The 23,404-nt window shown below is 42.5% G+C and overlaps 1 protein-coding gene across 4 annotated transcripts in view; it reads right to left on the bottom strand.

The window, feature by feature from the left end:
• dnmbp (dynamin binding protein) overlaps positions 1-23,404 on the bottom strand; it is a 40,103-nt gene that overhangs the window by 9,189 nt on the left and 7,510 nt on the right. For 2 of the 4 annotated variants that reach the window (XM_031843217.1, XM_031843215.1), the window contains exons 2-4: positions 19,784-19,938; positions 18,726-18,848; positions 14,469-16,715 (exon numbers count right to left, since the gene is read on the bottom strand). In XM_031843217.1, coding sequence (XP_031699077.1) covers positions 14,469-16,715; positions 18,726-18,848; positions 19,784-19,928 — 2,515 coding nt within the window. In that variant the 5' untranslated portion in view covers positions 19,929-19,938. The other 2 variants (XM_031843216.1, XM_031843218.1) reach the window with 2 other exon arrangements.

The raw sequence follows: 23,404 nt of genomic DNA, 5'->3' as shown, positions 1-23,404 counted from the left end.
CACACACACACACACACACACACACACACACACACACACACACACACCAAAAGGCTTGAACTATAATAAACCTCATTCATTTCAAATCTGTTGTAACTACTGCAAACTGCGATTTTTGGTGATTGAGATTTTATTCAAAAATATTCTTCATCCAATTACTGGTTTTGAAAGAAATACATTACATTAATGAGCCAATCGCGCAATCGCAGGTGCCCGTAACATGAGGTGGAACATAAAACTGTCAGCCTGTGGAACTGGATCTGCCCGTGTCACTCAGTCTGCAGTAACAGGAAACACCCACATAACAATCACTTCTAATGAAGCATTAGCATCTCATGAATCACCCACCTGTGACTGGATGCCAACAATCTGAGATTAATCAATCAGTGCAAACGACAACATGCTGCTGATAACCGCAGTATTGTATCAAGCCAGCAAATTCACACAGTTTTCTAATTAGGAAAACAAAGCATTCAAGGAATTTCTATTCAGAATAAAGACCTGTTATCCTCCCAATCAGGTACAACCATAGACTGTATCTACAAAGACTTAGTCTTAGACACCCGTTGGTGTGTGGATTGCCGTATTGAAGCCTCAAGTTTGGCATTTTGGCCGTCTGCATCTTGTTTTTTTACCTGCAACACGACAACCATTAACATGTCTACTGTATCAGATATGAAGGCAACTGCTAAGTAAATATCCAAAAAGCAATGTATTGCATTTTCAGTCCTAACAAAAAAAACATTTGACAGGTTAAACAAAAGAGATGTTTAAACTCTTCATGGGGAAGAAAACAGTTTGATTAGATCTGGGTGCGTACTCTGCAGGAGGCTAGGAGGTGTCTGCACAGAAAGTGGGCAGCACGAGGGTTAATGAGTGGGCAGCACGAGGGTTAATGAATGAGCGCTGACCTGGTTACACATGTTAGAGAGTTTGGAATAATAAAACAAAGAGACTGCCTGTGTAATGTCTTGGTATATTGGGGGGGGTATGGGTCATACAGGGGATGAGAACTGATTATTAAATCCATTAACGCTGTCGATGACGCTCTGATGCTCGGACAATTTTAAAAATGTTGAAGTTAAAACCACTTGATTGCCATCACCACCCCTTTATGTTCCACAACACTAAGCTTATAGTTAAAAATACACCGCAGCCTGGATTTCTGAGACAGGGAGTGTGCTTAATAGCGCTATAAATCAGTGCGCCACACCTTCTATCTTCCAACACTCAGTATGACCGCAGTTATAGTCACAACTGACACATCAGCACAGGTCATCAAGGATTTAACAAAAGGCAATGGTGCATATCTGGTGGCACAAACAAAGAACAGCCCAGTCAGACTGCATTGCTTAAGGTTGACCAAAGATTAGCGAGATTGTGACTGGAGTGTTTGCTATCACATACTCGGACTATGACTTATGGTTAATATGCATCGTCTAATTTATATGATATCCTGCGTTTTTCGTTCGTTTGACCGAAACCAAAGTGTTAAGTTTTACTTAACTTTTACCACTTTCTCCAGCTTCACCCACTTTAATGCACGCGATGATGTTCATAATATTCATTTGGATTCACAAAAGAAACAATGAATTTTAGGGAGAATATTCCTTGTAATGTTTGCTCTCTCCAATGCACTGTAATTCGCTGCCTCGTACACAGACAAAAAGAGAGCAAGAGGGAGAAAAGAGAAGACGTGAGGTTTCACGCACCTGCTGCTCGGAACTTTCTTCAAACCCCTTCAAAAACAAGCACACACCCCGACACACACATATGGTGGTTCAAACAACGACACCATTCTACGATAGTCCATTGTCAATCTGAAGTCCAGCTCCTGAGCCTTGTAGAGGACTGTGTGTCCCGCTGCAGAAACTCCATTCCAGACCTCCAATTACCATGAGAATGGATGGGAACCCACCATCATTAAACACACACACAGACACACACACAGACACCACGGAGGACGACCACTCTGGCAGAGAATAAAACCTGGAGCTGGACCATCGCTGCTTGTTGCTTCGAATGAGATGAGAAAACAGGTGTCCTGCTTCAACGTGTTGCATCCCAATACTACATACTAATGGACATAGTACACGGTGTTGGCTAGTATGTAGTGTGGCATTGGGACAATGTACCTGTCACGCTAGCCTCTATCCTCGCCTCTTTTAAAGTTTATGTCTGACATGACAAACATCTTTACTGTGGTTAACTTTATATCCTGACTTCACATGTTGGTTGTCTGTCCTTCACCTGTTTACGCACCGTCAGGTGTCACATGAGAGTCAATACTGAGCTTAATTAATCCATTTGTTAAAAGGCATCTAATTGAATGTTATATTTCAGATATTAATGTTTGGTGGTGAAATTCAGAGTATGATGCCTTGTTTATCTGGTCAGGTTTTAATGCTGCTATTACATAATACAGCATAAAGCTTAATTTCTGAGCTTTTACGCCTCAAGAACTCACATTTGGCTATTGTAACATTTGTTAGGGGGGTTTACTGAGTAGCATGGATTAAGTCCAGTTCTTTGATTAATCTGTTTCATGTTTCACAGTTCACTGACACCTGACCGGGCTCCTCCTCTGACGACCTCAATTCTATCAAAAATGACAATGCCTAGATTCAACATCTTCCCCTTAATTTTAAGGGGAAGTTATCTTGCACGTAAGCATATTTTTAACTCTTTAATATACATAATCCAAGTAAACCTCTTTAAATGTCTCTCTCTTGAACTGTGATTTTGTTGTCCGACCGTAGCAAATCCAGTTTTCAAACAATACTTCTCTGAATGCATGGTCTGCACTCAGCGTGCTCCACTAATATCTGTGTAAAGTCAAAAGTTTTGGCCTGCACGGAGCGCTCTGAGGTCAGACACACAATCAGTGCTGTGTGCGTGCGCTCTGCTCCAAAGTTCACAGCAGAATGCACAGTTGCCATCGCAACCTAAATAGCGGGGGGGGGGGGGGGCCTCCTCATATCGAGCCAAGTTTTGGAGAGCAAGGAGTGGCTTCGCTGAATTGATCACATGGGAAACTCTGCGTGAGTGTGTTCAGTTGGGACATGAGAATAAGTTGATACACGCTCCTAAAGACTCTTTCTTTTACCGAACAACATGCAAGCCATGACTTGTAATTAATACGTTATGTATTAAAATGATAATCTGTGACACTGGTAACCGGTATAAGAAAAAATATGTCAGCACAGGCAGAGTAAATATTAGCAAGACTCTTAAAGGGCATCAAACTGTTGCACAGGTTGACTTTGTGTTTTAGAGAAAGAGGCAGCACTTATTTATTTTCTCTGCAGGAACAAAATCTTCATTTTTGAATCAGCCAATTGACTGAGCGCATGTTTATTTTGCTATATCCCCCCCATTTTGTCCACATTTCTGCCATCAGGTAGAAGGTCCCTTAAAACTTTAAAAAGGGGAGTTCATTCAGTGACATACAATCCTGTTTATCTCTTTTTAGGGTCAAATGTCAAAAGGTCACATTCCTGCTCCTGGCAGAATCTCTCAGCAACCTTTATGGAGCCTTGTTAGGAATTTCTTGTAATTACAGTCATTAAAAAAGCAGGTTGTGTGCTGACACATGTAACATTCCACATGTGATTTTCTCAATCAATCCTGTGTTTAGAGAGACAACTCTTCTCATCTGCAGGTGGATAAGACTACAGTCTAATTAACAAGTTGAATAAATACGTTGCTACAATGCTGCATGGCAAATGGGACCAGGAGCGGGATCTCTGGCTTCCTTGGAATTTCTCATTTCGTCTCACTTCTATGACGAACAATGTCCAATTACTTCAAGAGACCATCAGTTTTGCATATGTGCATAGAGAGGCATTAAGAGAGGGACCTATTCAAAGACAAAGCTGTACCGTCTTCAAGTTAATGGAGAAGGAGAAGACAATGAGTCTATTGGGTCTATTGGGCCCCACAGGTGCTTTGATGATACAACATATACAAAGAATTAAATATTTTTAAATGGTTCCAAATGCAAAGGAGAAGCTGTACATTGTATGACATTTTCTCTATTTTAATATGGCCATTTTGCATACAGTGTGATGACTCAGAGTCTTTTACCTTTACCGTCTGTGTAGCTTCAGTACAACCCGAGTGTGAGAACTTTCTTGAGGCTTTGAGACGACTGAACTTGCAGCATTATATCTGTTGCTCATTGTATGACAAGTAAAGACAAAGATCTGCCTGAGGGCTTTATGAGTGTCCCCACAAGTAAACAAGAGAATTTGCCTAAAACTGTTCTGTGCATTGATTTACCTAAAAGGTATCCTTTCTTTTTATTCCTTAAAATACAACCACACATTTTATGTATTATTAATATCATCAAAAAAGGTAAGCTACTGAATGTAAACACTAACAAATGCATAAAGGCTATATGGTTCACTATAACTTTCTGTTTAGTTGCTCTATACAGCTCTAATGTTCAATACACTGAACTGACAGACACTAACAGCTAACTATCAGGCTTACACCTGCTCTTAAAATGAAACTAGATTTAATAACTATATTATTCACAATTTAAAATCATATACATAAACTGATACTGTAATGTAAATCTAGGGGAATCCTGAAGAGAAAGTCCACCAGGTCAAAGATCAGTTGTCTTTTCCCACACTTCTATCAGACAAAGTACGGATGAAATCAGTCTTCTTACTCATGCAGGTACCAGTAGCATCCTCTAACCTGGAGGCATGAGGTGCTGCAGTATGTGTGACCATATCAATAACTTAGACAACAGCTAATATGGAGTATAAAAAAACTCATATTAACAAGCATTTCTCAGATTCTTCCACTATTATTACACAAGGATTGTTTTGAAACATGATCCATAGACATGTTAGAAAAGTTGCACTGCAGTTGGAAAATTTTAACAATCTTCATGATTATTAGAAATCATTTAAAAGAAAAGCAATAAGGATGAACCACAAAGAAATGCATGCTCAGCATGTGAGTGTGACCACCACTGACTCATGCAGACTTTTGGACTAATGAGCTAAATGTTTTTTTTTTTTTGCTTGCCAGCAGTGAGATAAGACGTCTTTAGAGCAATGTTGTCAGACGATTTGAGATCTCGTTTTAACTCCCAACTCCCCCGCCCCACCCTCGTACCGCTGCCCACCAATAGCACCGACTGCTCCAGGATTACAGAGCATACGCTGCCAGATCATAGCTGGATGACGACACATTATTCACGCAGATGCTCAAACACTGGCCATACAGCGGAAGACTATTTTCTTTTAAAGTTCAAGAGTGTGACCATAGGTATTTAGTTTCAAACAATAAATAGGTTAGACTGTTATGCTATTTATTCCTGAAAGAAAAAAAAACATTTTGCCAATTATGTTGCCTTCTTTGGTTAAACCTACAAAATGTAAGCCTGTGACAGCAGCACATGCACACAACAAAGTTCATAACATAATTATAACTAGACCCAAACTGTAATGGTACATGCATGTCAGCAGAAACAGTAGTCTGTAGCTGCAATGTACTAAGCTCTATGGATTTTTCTGACCCAGGGAGAGGTCTCATATATCTAAAACGTGGTTACTGAGAACAAATGCCCTTAAACACGGTCAAAAAGCCTCGGCCATCACCTCAATGTCACTGAATCACGGCGTAAGCCCAATAAGCGCTGCAACAAGATGGCCTAATGTTTTTAGCCGTGCTATCAAATGCTTTACTCGACCAAACCCCTGACGGAGCTGAAACAGTTTAACAAGATTAAAGGATGACAAGACACTGCAGAAGGCAAGCACGGTGCATGTGTGTTTAAAAATGGCGTCATCTCTCAAATAAGCCTCTGTAGGACCTCGCGCACACACACACACACATACACACACACACAGAGAGATTCAGTCTAGTCTTGCAGTGAAGGAGTCAGGCCAGTGCTGGCCACCGCCTGGCACCAGACAGACCCCCGCCATCCACACACCATGCTGACGCTAGGGATTAATACTTGGACTCACGAAGTGGATGTGTGGTGGGGGCCAATGTTTACTGTGTGTGTGTGTGTCTGTGTGTGTGGCCGTGCATGTGTGTGTTTCTAGGTAACTGGGGGATGGGTCATGAGGCGCCACCTGCTTCTTCTCAGACACAATGAAGTGAGTCAGAAGAGTGCTCTCTCTTTCTTCGATTCCTCATGAAACACACTCAAACACACACAAGCACACCTACTTTTAGATGTAGTATTAGTTTGTTTTCATGTTGACAGATAACTGCACCGTTGAACCTTTTCTCAGTGTTAAAGGTGATAACATCATTGCCCTGGGGCTGAGTATTTAACATCAACACTTTGAGTGCAGACCAACTGAAATATGTAAGTAAGCATCAAATGGCAGATATTTCCTCATCTAAGTCAGGAAACTTTTCTTACTTTGGACTATATTTCACTGATGCAAGGCACAGTTTAAAACTTTCTCTAAACTTCCCCTAGAACTGTCAAAATGTTTTGCTATCTGAACTGAAGCTCAGATATTGTATTGACCACAATCGTGAAAGATTTCAAACAACACCCAGCCGTAAACTTTAAGGTTGGTTAAGTTTGTATTTCTATTTTCAATACATTAATCACAATCAGTTTGGTTAAAATGACAAATCAAGTCCGCAGAACTTCATAACAAGGTGGATATTTAGGTTTAGGTGTTTATAGTAAATAAATATATTGTTTGTATACAAAACATACTTGAAATTATCTCTAAAACAGGGCAACTTCACTCATCATTGAACTGCTTTATAAAGATATAGTTTTAAGTGTATCTCTGCCTGAAAACAGCCATCAACTGAAGGGACTTGTTATGGGTGCACATAGCATCAGTGAGGAAGACTATGGCAGCAAATGAGAGAGACTAAAGAACACAAGAACCCACAAAACCTGTCCTGTTGGTCCTTACGCCTACAAATTCCTGACAGTTCAACTTCCTGTGAGATAGGTGATACTGTCACACACACACACACACACACACACACACACACACACACACACACACATTCTAAGGAAGTAAGTCTGGCTAGTCAGCACTTTGAAGCCCCCAGCATTGATTAGAAGAGCACCTCTGGAGGTCACCAATGATAAGAAGTGAGACACCAATGACTATCGACCTCTCCACCCTGTTTTATCTCAAGGGATTGGGAATGAAAAGAAGCTTTGCAAACCATGTTCCCTCTTTTTTGTCAAGATCTGTTAAGTGAAGTGGAGTTGTACCTGCGCATTACATACGTAACTCATGTTGTGCAAATACAGCATGTGGAGTATATGCTCTCACATGACAGTATCCTTGTGTTTACCTTTGTTTTGTTTCCTGGTAGTGGCAAAATGGGACTTTTGCAAGGAGCTCGGGGCTGTCTTCCTGTAGAAGCTGTTACGATCTAGCGAGCCCATGTAAACAGGCTTGCGACCCCGTTTTGAACCAATGCTCCCAGCGCTCGACTCGTATCCCCTTTCCTGATCGTCACTGTGCTGGTATATAACGGGATCCTCAAAAGAGTGCATTTCCCTGAGCGCCAACTTCTGGTTCTGCTGCTCAACCCATTGCTCACAGTGTGTTTTGGTATCTTTTTTAGGGTATTCCTCGCATCGCGAATCTACGGATGTTGAACGCAAATCCCGAAATCTGTCTCTGGCCTTGTAGTGGGAACGATCGCCTTCCCTGGAATTGTAGCGGTCTTCATTCTCATGGTCGTAGTTGTCCACAGCCCTCCGCTCATAGTGCCCCTGTGCTCTGTAGGGGTCTCTCCTTCTGGGCTCATCTTTCCTGTCATCACCTGGATCCTTGTAACTCTCCCTGTAACCACTGTGCTCGTCCAGCTCAGAGTCATACTGGCCCCTTCTTTTACTAGTGTAAGTTCCCTCACCCCTTCGATTATAGTCATCTCTGTCTTTGTAGTCACTTTCTGTGCGATCATATCGATCCTCTGCGTGCTGGTCATAATAACGGTCCTTACGTTTTCGCTCATCATAGTAGCGGTCCTCCTCTCTACGCTGGTAATATTCCTTATCTCTATAGCGATCACTCTCTTTAGAATCATAATAATCCCTATCATGGTCATCGTAGTGATCACTGTCCCTGTAATTGTCTCTGCGAGCATAGGTGTCTTTACGATCATAGGAGTCTTCATACTCACTGTTGTATCTGTCTGGTTCTCTGGAGTCATGATTACGGTGTTTCCTGTTGTCATAATATTGCTGATCTCTATCGTCACAGCGCTCATATTTCCTGTCATAATGATCCCTGTGGCTGTATTTGTCCTTACGATCATACTCCTCCAAGTCTCTAGGATTCCTGTGGTCATAACGGTCATTTTCTCTGTCCCAGTCGTCCCTTCTTCTTCTGTCCTCGTCCAATTTACCAAACCCTTCTTGAGTTCTTAATTCCTTATTGGCTTTTTCTTGTGGCACTCTGCTGTAGTCCTGGTGGCTGTAATCCTCAGGGCCCTGGTAAAAACAATGTCCGCCTTTCCATTCAGATATCCTCACATTTAGGTAACCATCCTCTGAACCAGGGTGGAAGTAAACATCCCGGCCTCGGGGCCCATTCTCTTGGAAAGCTGCCTTGTGCAGGTCATCATACTCTCGACTGGGTTGCTGGCAGACATTGCCCTGTCTAATTTGTGCTTGGTTTTCCCATTGTGCTGGCCATGGAGCAGGCACATGCACTGCAGGTGGCCCCAGCCCACCTATCGGCACCATCATGCCGCCATGTACTGGCATGGGGCAGCCTGGAGCTGGAACTGGGTCACCAGGGCTTGGCACCATGTGTCCCTGTGGCTGTCCGTGAGGAACGACTCCATATGCAGGATATCCAACCTGTTGCTGCTGAAGCTGAAACTGGTGTAGTTGTTGAATCTGTTGCAGATGGGCTATCCTCTCTGTCTCTCTGGCCCAGCCTGCATCGCCCAGCTCGTCCACACTCTTACCTCTCCTTACCGGGGCACCAACTGCATAGTTCCAATCCACTGGACCAAACATGACTGGGTTGCCATAAACCACCGGGCTCTTCATGGCTCTTGCTGTTTAAATCAGCCTACCCGGTGCTGAGACAGTTTCCTGTTCAACGTGGCGTCGTCTTTCTTTCCAAAGTCCTGCATTCCATAACAAAGCGCTGTGGGAGACTCCACCTGTCAGGCATATTGTCTGTAACTCTCCCACTTGTTTTCTCTGTCTCCTCTCCAATGCCTCAGCAGGACTGCCTGGCCCAAGCACCTCCCAACCCTCAGAGTAATCAAAACGTACCCTCCCCGCAGCTATCTCAGCGAATCGTGGAAGGAGAGGGGGGGAAGGTTATTGAAGGAGGAGCCTCCTTGGGTTAATGATTCAGTAGAGTCACATGAGTGGAGGATTAGCCCAACAGCCCCTCCCATTGTTTCAATTGGCTCATACCTCTATCTGCAGGAAAACAATCTGCCTGTAGATTTTCTTTGATGGAAGATGCAGACCAACTTCACAGTATGCCTTTAAGGGGCTACAGGCTTTGGCACCAAATGTTTTTTTTTCCTCTACCATGAACAATCCTCCATCCTTCCTTCTATCCTGTTTTCTTTGTGTTTGCTATTTCCTGCTGGTTTCACTGCTATGTTCACCAGGTCATTAATGCAGCCTGTGGTGACAAAAGCTACTCATTCCTTTCTGTGCTTACAACCAGCTCCAACTTACATATTCTAACTTCCAACACCGGTCTAAAATACCATGATATTTGTGGGTGAACTGAAACAGCTCAATCTGTCCGTTTAACTTTGCCCTACATTTCAGGAAGGAGCCAATGTACATGAAGACATCAACATGATTTAGTTTAAAACAAGTTTTCTTTTGGAGTATTGATCGAAAGGAGAGTGTGACGTAGAAAACAAGTGAAGTGAAAGATCTGCATGAAGTATATCTACTATGTTTAGATGACTGTGGAGAGGGAACGATTTTTGAGAGAACAGAGTCCGATTAGTCCAGAGCAGCTTCTGAAAAAATAGCTGCTGGTGTGTACAATGAGCTTTTGTTGGGGACTGTCCTCACTCTCAGGAGAGACACGATCTTTTGGTGTGAGAAAAAAACTCTTAATAAAGCCGGAGTATAATATATCCCTCCCCCTCCTTAGCTCTCCATGAAAAAGGGAGGCACTAAAGGGACAGGTTTAAAGGCCTTGCATACACTCGAGTGCACGTGATACACACAGATACATACATGTCGGATAGTCTCAGTTTACCATCAATTCAAACAATCTAAAACTAAAACTGGAGGAAAAAAAAGTAAATAAATAAATAAGTGAATAAAAAGTAAAATTACATTCCTGGTTTGATTAAACTGGTGTCTGGTTAGCTGAGTTGAGATAAACCTTCTTAAAAACCAGGAAAAAGAATAAGGAAATCAGAAACAGGGAAATTAAACTTGAAGACAATCTTATACCAACAGCAAGAAACAGGGAAGAGACAAAACAATAATTATGACTCAAGCAACGACACAACGGGCCTTTATATTCTCTGTATACACTACATAATACATTCTCACTGAATGATTGTATCTTGCACCCTTATGTGTCTTGTTTACTAGAAAACTAGTGAAAACCTGCAAGTAATTCTTTCTTTAATTCAAGTGAAATTTGCAAAAAACCATTTGCAGTGCACAGTTTCACAAAGTAAGGCTGAGCATAGAAACCTTACTTAGACATTTTACTTTTCTTACGTAATGCTGTTTAATTATCAGTGTTCAACATCTCAGCTTTCAGTAGCTGAACACGACTGAAACTCTGTTTGTGTACGTGTGTCAACTGTTGGAATGTCAAATACAACATTCCTCTTCGTGGCTGTGAAGGGCTTGATCGACGTTCGGCACATCTAGAAAAAGTGGTGTGATGTCCAGGAAAAAGGTCATATATCAGGCTGTCTGCAGCCTAGAAGTCTCCATGTTTGTACGGCTGAATGAGGGGAAACCTGAAGCCGCAACAGAGCCTCAAAACAGTGTTAAATAGATCAGGCTGTGGTATCATGGAGGCTGATGGTGGCGTTCTAATAGTGGGTTTAAAGAATTAAAGGAGGCTGAAGGTCAAAGAGCTTAAACAAGGAAAGAGGAAACACAAAGAGATGGAGACAGAACAACCTGCACTAATGTGTGAGAAAAGAGCGAACAGCACCAAGCACAGACTTATTTACAGATATGTCCTCATATTATATCATTCATCTATTAATCAGTTGAATTTCCTTGTGATGAAATGATCACATTGTGTTTCAAAATGTGGTTGAGATACAAATATAACAAAATTAGTTAATGACGTTTTATTTTAGAGTTTTGTCAGATGTAATGTAAAACACAGCTCATTCAATTAAACACCAAATTGACTGTTCCGTCTGTGATTTTGCATACGTTTACCCTGTTTTAAAACTGATATAAGAAAAGTATTGTTTGTTACAATGAGATATTGATTCAGCCGTGTCCCCCAGTCCTACAGCCACACACACACACACACACACACACACAGCAGCCTAATGTTTAAATAATCACACAAGGTATGAAATACATAGTACTCCACTCATCATAACCCTCAGACTCTTGAATATTCTCTCTTAAATGAAAATAACAATGAAATTAAAAGATACACTCTGTTAGCATGTTTGACTTTCTCTTTTGCTTTAGTATCACACCTCTTTCAGCTTCTATGAGGACTTTGAACTGGCCTCTGCATGGTGAAGTGCAGGCAGACCCTGACGTTGAAGTTACTCCCTGCCTTGCAACAATAAGCTGCCATTGTCTTCCAAATGTCACACTCAGGAACACACCCTGCAAAAGCACGGACAAACACTCACTCCTGGGTGTGTGTGTGTGTGCGCGTAGACTCATAGCAGTAGGATAACAAACACATTTTATGCAACAAAGATCCTGAGGCTATGTCTGATGCATACACACCTTCCTCTGAGCTAAGGAAACAAAAAAAGGAAAGCAAAGGGAAACACAACATCCGACCAACAAATCCCACTAAAAAGCTTGTGTGTCCGAGTAATGTGTTGATGATTACCATATCAAATATTCTGCAATGGGAGTGTGCTTGGCTGCTTTTCCTTGCAAGTGCCGAATCTTAACTCTCAAAAATCAATCTTTAGTCCATTTCCACATCAAACAGTGTTACAAATGCCAAAGGGAAACTGATGGAATATTTGATATTATTATCATGAAAGGAGGGTGTGAGAATTCCTGTCGTGTGATGACTGAATGGAAACTATGTGGTTGCATGACCCTAGAAGGTATGACCTGTTGCCAATGGGAGTTTCCTGCCCTCAGGCTGATACCTGTCATTGACAGCCATACAGATCATCTATTGAGGACCATTGGAGAGTGACAGATACAATCTAACAGGATATGAGTCATTTGAATGCGACACAAATAGAAAGAAACACAGGCATTTACTGATTATTGGTTTACTTCTATAATGTCTAACAAGATTAGAGGAAAAGTATTGAATTAGAATAAGCTGGAAACATCTGGTAGTAATCAGATTACCTTAGCAAGATATGTTTAGAGTAGGTAAACAATAGCCTCCACTGTGACTGACTGATTAGATTTTGATCCCCAAAAAGACACATTCAATTAGCATGAATTCAATGGGAATGCAATATAACTGAAACTGTGAGTACAGTGTAACATGAGACACATTAACATTAAAAAGAAACCTGGTAGTTGGCAGTAAATAGGCTGAAAGCTTCTTAATAACACTTAATATTTCCATCCTGCTTCCCTTAAAAGGCGTTGCATCCATACAGGTAAAGTCAATTACAAATCTGTTTTAGTGCCTTTGAGCAAGGCACCAAACCCCCCAACTACTGCACTGACTAACTGACCAGTGAGAACTGCTACTATAGCAAGCAGTTCCTAGCTGTGGCTCTGAGAAAACGTGATGTTCCAAAAACACCCACAATGCTCGGCCCACCCTGACAACACTGACTGATGAACACCAGCTCGAGCTCAAGCCTACCTGCCACTCTGTTGGACCCGGCCTGCTGATGGAGTCCAAACAGCGTGGAGAGATGTGCCACAGGCCATGTCACCGCTCGCCACAACCACACTCTGGGTCGCGCTCTCGAACGGGCCATTCTCTGTCTGTCTCCACTACTGCAAAACTCACAACATACACACCCGATGTATTCCCTCTCCTCACTCCTTCTGAAGAACAGATGATGGAGGAAAAGGTGCAGAGTGAGGAAACCGCGATGAAGGTGAAAGAGGATATTTGGATAGCGGCAGAGGGACCAAAAGAAAGAGAGAGAGTGGAAAAAGAGACGGAGGCCCACGTGCTTTGCCTCCCCTCTCACTATGTGCAGGAATGCACCTCGTACCTATGTGAAAAAGTGTTGGGCTGCCAGAGACAGAACCGAGCGCACAGACAGTATGAGACGGCAAAAACAAATCTCAGATGATTAGCTTTGGCGCTACAACTATTGTTGTTGAACCCGTTGACTATCAATTCTTAAAAACTTAATTAAACGCGAACGGTACCTGACAAAGCTTACCTCAAATTCACAATTTCCTGTTACTCCACCCGAACCCTGCAGCAACACGCTGATTCTGCCACATTCAATATACTTTTCTAAATTGGCAGTGTAGTGAGACAAAGCAAAATATGCACGCACACACACACACACACACACACTACTCACACAGAGTTATGATAACCCTTCATTTACATACACAATCCTCTTTCCGCTGATTATTATGGACAGTAAAAAGGGATGTCTCGTTTGCATAGTTTACAGTGGAATTCAAATAAATAGTGTGTGTGTGTGTGTGTGTGTGTGTGTCAGCATAACAAGTCAAAAAGTAAATCTGGTAAGCACTAATGGCTCATTTCCAGATTCCTGCAATATTACATGTTAGTCTTCGGCGACTGAATATTACTTTTTGAAGTAACCTGCAGGCAACAGCGCCTCAGAAGTAAACTATGACATCAGGCAAAACAAATTCTACTTTATTTGTCTTCTCTCTCGCAATGTTTCCAACTAACCCTTCCAGCTACAGCAGCTCACTGACTTCCGAAGGAAAACATCTACATTGGTGGACGTGGTCTGGCTTCTTTGATGCTGCTTGCCTGAAAGCTGATGATGTTTTTTATCTCAGTTGCTTCATGTGGTAGTTTGAGTCCACTGATGAGAAATTTTAAGTGATACATAAACCAGTTTCACATTTCACACACCCGGATCCGTTTATAGGATATTCTTGTGTTGACATCAATACCTGCAAAACGGTTTGATGCTTTAAAACATGATTAGAACCTACATTAAATAAAACAAATTATAACAATGTTAATGGCAACATTTACAGAAAGTGATGTCCTGTTGTGTCGGACCAACAGTTCAAAAGCCAAAGATATTAAATCCACTTTATTACTCTAAAACGCCCAATCTCAGAGTGATATAGTGGTTTAATAAAGTCATAAATGGCAACATCCAAACAATAAATCGCCCGACAGTCTTACCTTGTAGCTGCTGCTGCTCCAGGGCCAGTGTCTCCAGCGTGTAGTTGCAGAACTCCAGATTCTCCATGGCTTGCATGCGGGCTGTCTCATCCTCCTCCTCCTCCAACATGTTCCTGAGCTCCTCCGCTGTGTGTGCATAAGCCTCCATGTCGTGCTCCACCTCTTGTAGCCGAAGCAGCAGCTGGTACCTTTCCTCCTCTTCCCTCCGTCTCTGACTCTCCAACTCCATCTCTCTCTCGAGCTCTTTCTCGGCTTCCAGCTGACACTGGATTTCATGTTCCTGGGCGGCCGCAAGGTCACCAAACTCAGCCCTCCCTTCTGTTATTTGGTCGAGGACGTTTAGAGCTGGTTCGTCAGGGGTGTAGCAGATGGTTGGAGGAGCAGTATTTTGTCTCGGGCAGCGAGGAGGGGCACGCGGAGCAGGGCGGGCTGGTTTGTATGCCGGCGGGGCAGAGGGTCGAAGGACTCTAGGACGAGGAGGGGGAGGACGAAGGGTCCTGCGCCTCTCTAGTGAGGACGAGGCAGAGTTCGACTGCAACAGTTGGGACACCGGTGAATGGGAGGAGCCTCGCATGATATCGCTTTCATCGCCGAAGTCCATTATGGAAAAGTGGCGCAACATACGTGACTGCTGGCTCAGGTCACCTACGGAAGACATGTCCCTGGGAGCACCAGAGCTCACGTTGGTATCACTATATGAAGAAGTCAAGCTTTTCTCAAATTCAAAAAGCTGCTGGGATAGCTTGGCCTCCAGGTCACCTGCCGAGGTTGCCAGGGCATCTAAAGTGATGGATGTCGGCATTATACCATTGGAGCCACGCAACGTCTGCTGAGAGCGCTGCCGTGTCTCAGCGCTGCCCATCATCATATCAGCATCACTGACACTAGCATGGCGTGTTAGCTTCTTCTGCCTATGGCCCTCAGCAAGGTTAAATAACGCCTTGCCAAGACTGACACTCCTGTTACTTGTAGTGGCACCATCTTTTCGTGGCCTCTGGTGGTATCTGCTGTTTGCAGACTGAGAGCTAGGGAGGGTGAGGCTATGAGTTAATTTGGGCTGTAAGGATCGAGTGTTACCGTTTGTATAGCTAGACCGATTTGTGCCAGAAGATGGGCCATGGTGCCTGTGGCTACCTGCAGGCGGGCTAGGCCGAGATGGGAGTCTGGGCCTTGCTGGAGGAGTGGATTTGGGTCTCTCGGGCCCTTGCTGCGCTGGGGCGACAGGTCTACGCGGCTGAGAGTCAGGCCTGCTACCCCCATCTCTCTGTCCTCTGCTGTCAATTTGAGCTCCAGTTCTTTTGTTTTCACTTTGCCACCTCTGCTCCTCGGTCCGCTCAAAGTAGTCCAGGTCCCAGACTGTATGATCCTCATACGTCCTCCATTCAGGATCATTCTCTGACCCATTAGGACATGTGTGACCTGAGCTGTAGTCAGAAGCACAGCTGTTCTCCTTGTCTTCTTCTTGTTCAACTTTTGTTTCCTCTGCAGTTTTCTGCCCGTCGTCCTCTATTTTGACAAAACGATGAGGAAAAATACCGCGTCGCCCTCGCAGCTCCCCCTCCAGCCAACCATCCTCCAAAGTGCTTAAAAGACGTATGCGATCCCCCATATCAAAGTCCAACTCACCTGGTTCAATGGCCCGAAACTCATAAAGTGCCACTACATAGACACCACCCTCCTCTTCTTCCTCCTCCTCCTCCACTTCTTCTTCTTCTTCTACTACTGCCTCCTTCTGCTCCTCTTCATCTCTCTGAAAAACCTCTCTTTCTTCTACACCTTCCTCCTCTGTCCCCTCTCCTGCATCGTAAGAGTCCTCATAGCTACATTTTTCAGTATCATTGGTCAAATACTGGCAGTCCGCAGGCTCCTGAGGAGATCGGAGGGATCCCTGGAGCTCCACAAACCCCTCCGGGAAGATGCCCCTGCGGCCATCCAGCTCCCCCTGGAACCAGCCCGGCTCAGGTAGGCCGGTAATGATGATCAAGTCCCCCTCGCGGAAGTCCAGCTCCTCATTGAGCTGCGCGTGCAGGCTCATGAGGGCCCGGGCCTGGCCCAGGGCGTAAGGCGGGAGCTCTGAGGCCTGGGCCTGAGCTGAGCGTTCAGACAGCTGCCTAGAGCGACCTGAGAGGGTCAGCGCCGTCACACATGATGTGGGGAAAAGACCACGGACACCCCAGGCGTTACAACCTCGCTGCCAGGTTTCTCCGAGGTCCGTGGACCCTCCAGCCTCTCCAACTACCACATCACCTACAGAGAGAAAGAACAAAGGGGATCACATTCCATAACATCATGTTAAAAGAAAATGTTTTAAGTTAAAGTTACGCTTAACCAAAAGTTTCTATTATTGCTCAGTTCCACCAGTTCTTGTTTTTATCCCGCTGATTCTATTATCCCTCAATTACATATAAGATACATACAAGGAACAAGCCTATGGGTGCTGCTTGTGGAGCCGCCAACAGACGCGCCTGGCTTTCATTTTTTCGCACAGCTGGAGATAAATACTTAATTAAACCAGACTGAACAGAACTAGATTGAACTGACTTGACTCAACGTGAATATAATTAAAGAACTGCAATGAAGTGCCGGGTATGTTAGATTTTTTATTTTTTTATTTTGTCTGCACTCAGGTAGCTTTAGTTACCTTAGATTACCTTTATTAATGCATTCTTAGTAACTTTGCTCTGCTGCTAATATATCTGGGGAACGAGGCATTATAGAAATGTCGACCGGTCAGCCAGAAGTCATGGGGGTTACATTCCAAAGACCTGCGGCTCCACCTCCCATTGTGTCTGGGACCAATACTGGAACGCAGCCAATAAAGACCATGGAAAATCATACTGGAAATGAACATTCAAACTCTCAGATGGCCAGTAAAAACTGTTTCCTATTTTTCCTATGATCCAGGAAGTGTTATTATGACGATAAAAAAATATACTGGAATATTGTTCAACTACAACTATGACGACTACCACTAGAACCTCTAATGACATGACAAGACATCAATGAAAAGTTTTACCGATGTAAAGGAACTTTGCGAACATCAGCGTTGCATGCATGAGCTTTTTGTTGAATGAAAAAAAAACCTGAAACAAGTAACGTAATCATAGGAGAGAATTCAGGAATGTAAAAAGAGAAGCCAGTCTACTAGGTTTTAGTTTGGTATTTGGGGACATCTAGTGGGGAGTTTAGGAGACTTTGTGTGTTGAGTGTTTATTGAGTCATTATGTGGTGCTGTTGTAATCGGAAATCCACCAAGGTTTTATCATATCGTACATCTTTAACCACCAGAGAGTTCTTTGTGTATCGCTCAAGAGAACAGGACAACATTATTAAGTTTTCAATGAATTTGCAAAGAAATGTCTATCATCCCAGACTGTAGGTCTTTTGAATGAAAAATGTAAACAGCAGCAGGCTCAAATAGATATAGAGGGCTGTAACAGAACTGTAAATCTGACAATTTAAGATTTATTGTAACTGATTTAACGAGAGTTCAGGTTCTAAATTACTGTTAAAAAACAGCACAACGTGTAAAATGCTCAGGAACAGAGATGGAAAAACAAATCTTGCTTTTAAAAAGGCATCTCTTTCTTTATCTGAATAAGATTACTCCATTTCTGAACCCTTTCAGTAAAGAAATAAACTGACTTCACAGAATAAAAAACGAGAATTTGAGTTAGAGTTGATTATGTATATTTAAAATGACTTTGACCATGTAAATAGCATAAACATGTTCTTAAACTGAGATTCCCTTTCTAGGAGGATGCCATCATGGGAAATCAGCGTCTTGTCTCCATTCACTATGATCAATTCAATCAGGGCATGATTTGTATAAAGAATTAAGTTTTTAGAGTCAATAATTCTGTTGTACAGTTATTAACATAAAAACTTTGTTTGATTTTTAATATCTGGCAACATTAAGGGTCCCAGTTTGTGTCAGTGGAGACAAGGTCACAATGTCCAACACAACTACACTACAACACAAAACAAACAATTTACCCGAGCACAGCGACATCAACAAGTAGCGTTAAGCTATGTGAGAAAACATGACCCGTTAAGAGTTAACAGAAATAGTATTTTGAACAAAGTTGTGTTACATACAGTATCCTGTGCAAAACGATTAACAGATAACAAAGCCCATGTGTGCTCTGATGAAAGTCTTTCTATTTTATGACTCGGACTCATAAAGACGAGGAGTGGTTCATACTTTATGATCTTTATTCTATAAGTCATGATTGTCTGCATGCAGGATGTCCGTACCTCTCTTCAGGGACAAGTTGCCCGGCTCTGCTGAGCTGAAATCATTGGTGCACACAAAGAGTCTGTCTCCAGGCTTGGTGCTGGGGATGGTAACCTCTTCCACAAAGGTGCTGGGAAACTGACCTGAAGACAGGACACGGAGGGACGAATGCAATCTGATGACTACAGTGAACACAATGAAAAACATCTCCAACATGTACCTGACACCTCTGTCTCCTCGAGACAATGACAACAAGACTGAATCCAGATGTGTCTAGTGTTCATACAAGAGATATACATTGTTATCTGGATGTAGTATCTTCATCCTAATTTCATTATTTGTAGATAGCAACAGTACAGGGACAAATTCAGGTATTGTTTAGTACTGCAATCCTCAAATCTTATCAGCAAGAAGATCGTCTGAACAGGTTATAAATTGTTCTCCTTTAGTTTCCAGTTTTCTTCTTTCCAGGAAAGTCCTTCCATAAATGTATTGATATCATCTGTGTTTTCCACGTGTGTTTCCTCTCCTCTGAGGGATTCCCCTTTCTCATCTTAAGTGCCTCTTGGAAAACCAAAGGCAGAGAAAGCCAGGAAGCAATGATGCACACTTCTCGTCTTACCCAGAATGCATTGCGTTTCCTCTGCAAATTATACGATCAAACATCAAGAGAAAAGTGAAACAAACACTATTTAATGTGTAAGAACTTATTTATGAATTTATAAAAAAGTAATTCCTCACTTTTCAAAGTAGTTTTCATTGATTAATCTCAATTATCAGACCTGTTCAAGGGTTAGAATATTTCACTTGTAATCCCAAGTGGCCATTCATGTATGTATTGTGTAATGCATTACAAAATTCAGAGAGGAAGTAAACCAGGCCATGTCAAACTATTATTAGAAAGCATTGCTGTGCTCACACAAATTTAAAAAACAATAAGTTTCCCATATGTCTTGTTGTTGTATCTCCATTGAAGTTAGGCTGAATTTCTTTGTGGTAAACAAAGTGCAACTCCTTAATAGAGATATTCAACCACAAAAATCTATTTACAGTAAATAAATAACACCTGACGCCTTACCTGTGACGCCATCTTTGCTGCCAAGCAACCAGAACTCATCCACGACACCGAGCACCTCGATGACATCGCCGGTGAAGAGTGGCAGCTCCTCTGAGACGCTGGGGAGAAACTCAAAGACGGCACGCACCACCGATCCTGCTTCCATTACTCATAACCTGTTGAGATAAAAAAAAAAAAAAAGAGATGAACAGATCATACCAAAGCTGTGTTATATTACAAATACATGAAATCCTGGAGACAAGTAAAAAAAAGTTAGGATTAACAACAAGATGCAGAAGTCTTTCCCATGAGGGAATGTGTCTCCGTTTTCTACACAAGGCACACTGCTGCTGTTCAAAATCCTCGCCATACAAATCAACAAATGCCTCACGGAGAGAGAGCTTCTGTGAAACAACCGCAAATGAAAGCGGGAGTGAGGGCGTGAGAAACCTGCAATAAAGAGGAGGCCGATAAGCAAAGGAAGCTGTACTTAAGATGGCTGAAGGACATTCCTCATCACTCTTCTGTCCTTCTCCTGTTTCTCTGCTTCCTCATGAGGGTTCAAATGTACAGCAACTACGGCTCTGTGTATTCTGGGTGACTGGTAGATGCAATACTTAACACTAGATGTATTTTTGGTTAAATTAAATGAATGCACCACCTGAATAAATTATACCCAGTCGGCTACTGATCTTAGCTTCATTTTGAAATTAAGGACTTAATTTAAAAGTGTTTCCTGCAGTACAATGAGGGGTTCAAATCCAATTCAGTGGAATACAATCACATTTACCAACTGCTCTTCTTAAAGGAGCATTCAGGTCATCCATTTATGTTTAAATTCCCTAAAAATGTGATCGGAAAAAAGATATTCCAAGAACATGTGCATACAGAATAAAAAGTATGTTTAGGAAAATGATTTAGACGTGTGCTGCCTACTTCAGCAAAATGAGTGAACACATACAAAACAACACAAACTTTGCATTTAATAAGTATTCTACCAGCCCTTGTGTATCATTATCTGTGGACAGGCTAACCACAGGTGGGGATGGACATGCTGAAAGAGACAGGAAATGGGAGAAGAGGGCTGCAGTTTGCCCAAGTCAATGGAGCCTCTGTTTAGTTGGTCGACGGAGCCGAGGGGGGGAGGAACAGGACTCTAGTCCAGTTCAGTGCCACAGCTCAGGTTATCCTTCATGTGGCTGTGGAGGTAGATAGAGGGGGCAGAGGACCAGCTTTCACAGAACAAATAAATAGTGTGTGTGTGTGTGTGTGTATAGGTTCCTCAGTGAAGGTTAAGCTGTTGGTGCTCTCAGGGAAGTAGGTTGTGGAATCAACACCACATGGTGAAACCCAAGACAAGGCAGTAACTAATGCAAGTCAGAGGGACGTGTGCAAGTAGAGGCTGAAAAACACAGCAGGCAATGAGCACAAACAGGCAGTACATGCATTTATTAGATGGAACAGAAGCCATGTTGTTCTTTGTTAATTGTTATGTTATGCTATTCATCAATTTAAAAAAATAACACAATGTGAGGCGTACTTAATGTCCTTTCTCTTTAAGAAAGAGCAGGATGAACAACATGAGGCATACTGACTCATAAAATCATCTTTCTGCATTTCCTGAGTTCAAATGAAACAATAGCTGCCTGTTGGACACCATGGCAGATTTAACATGTCCTGGCATGCACACAGGGGAATCACATAGCACCCATCTTTGAAGGATGGCTTTCATGAAAAATAGAAAGATGAAGGTCTTTACAGAAATGCCTGAACTTGTTTTGCAAGGCAATGAGTATATAAAGAGAAATCATCTCCCTCTGAGAGACGTCACGTTAAGACTCTGACTGTGTTTCTCCTTTTGACAAGCCATTCACAAATAAAAGAAGGTTGCTCACACAAACAGAACACACATTTGTGTGATTTGGGAGAGGATTTCTTCTCAGTGTTTCGAGGACGGGTACAGCCAGAACATGTGTCGTGCCATGAATAAAAAATAGAGCATGACAGAAAGTCACACCATACATCGAGACATTCGTAGCAGAGACGCCTCACAAACCACAACCAAGTTTTTACAGCTTTGAAAATGGAGACGTGTGTCTTGTGGCAATGTGACCAGCCAATCACAGACCAACATGAAAGGAAACAGAATGTTGTTTTTAAAACAGCGACGGTTGAACACTTGAAACACTGTAAAAGTTTTTAATTGTAAAATTACAGTAAATTACTTATTTCAATAGTGAGCTGAAATGTACAGTATCTCTACTGTAATCAAAGCCTACGGTAATTTGCTGATACAATAGTGCCACCAAACTTCTTTCCACACCCGACTGCAGTCTCCGAGCCGCTGCAGCTTTCTTCCAAGTTAATCCTGAGACCTGCATCCAGCCAGAGAAGCTCCTTAGTGATATGTATGGGTCTGTCAGTGTGTGCTGACTTTTACACCCTGCTCTGGCAGATGACAAGACAAGCTGCGTGATGGAAACACCGTTTTGTTTTTCCAGTGATAACGTGGTCACACATAGTCGTTGAACATGGTTGGGTTAGCAGTTTACACAGAACAGCTGACACGTAAAATAAGCTCGTAACTTTTAAAAGTTTGACAAAGCAAATGCATTTCAGTGCTAAATGAATCTATCCATAAATCAATTGTGATCGAATTTATTGCAGAGCTGCTAGCATGGCTGTAGACTCATGTTACGTTATACAAATACTAAATATTGGTGTAATTTGCTAATATAATGCTGTATTGGACAGAGTTAACTGGGTGGCAAATAAGGGAACCAATGTGCAGTATAACTTGCATGACAGACCAGTACGCCATAAAATAACAATTTCACTGCATCCTTTAAGGACTGAATATAACTTAATCTCAGGTATAGTTTGTCCAGGATGCGGACTAAAAGAGGCATCATTATCCTTTGTCCCACGCAGAATTCAGTTGCTGAACAAGCTTTGAAGACTGAAGGTCTGAACTCTCATATTTTTTATGATGCTTCATTTTGACGGATTAGCCGGTAGTTAGGATGTGTCGTCACGGCCAAGATTGAGACGTCCGGAGCCCCCCACTTTGAGCTTTACGGCTTTTCAGATACCCATGGGTGACGTCACAGAGGCTACGTACATATTCTATGCACTCTATGGTTGCTAGCGTACCAGATCAGATTACTGCCCTCCCATCAATGGAAGACATTGCTTACTGCAGGACACGTGTTGGAAAAGTACACGGGGCATTTCACACACTGAAACAAGACTTCCTAACAAGTATTAAACAGGTGTGTCTCTTCTACTAGGGTTTATGAGGTCTTGATAAGCAGTGGGACTCTGATCATGACTGAACTCACGACGACAGAAAAGGATTTTAACGGGAGATAAAAACACAAGACAGCACTGCATCTTTAAATGGTGTTTACCAGTTGTTGTCATCTAAATGAAGAACTTCAGACAAAAAATGTAAGTCTTCTCCCACTTCAACAACACTGATGACATAATACAGGAACAGTGGGGGTTGTTTTCATGTGGAGAAGGTGAATGAGACAGTGTGACTGGGACTAGTGGGCCACTTGGCACCTTCCTGGAGAAAGTAACGGGATTACGACAGACAGCCAAGTCAACAGTTGTGTGACACACACACTGTATGTGTGT

Source organism: Anarrhichthys ocellatus, unplaced genomic scaffold (assembly GCF_004355925.1).
Source record: "Anarrhichthys ocellatus isolate YVR2014 unplaced genomic scaffold, GSC_Weel_1.0 scaffold4, whole genome shotgun sequence".
Taxonomy (NCBI): domain Eukaryota; kingdom Metazoa; phylum Chordata; class Actinopteri; order Perciformes; family Anarhichadidae; genus Anarrhichthys; species Anarrhichthys ocellatus.
This window is presented reverse-complemented; position numbering and strand designations above follow the sequence as displayed.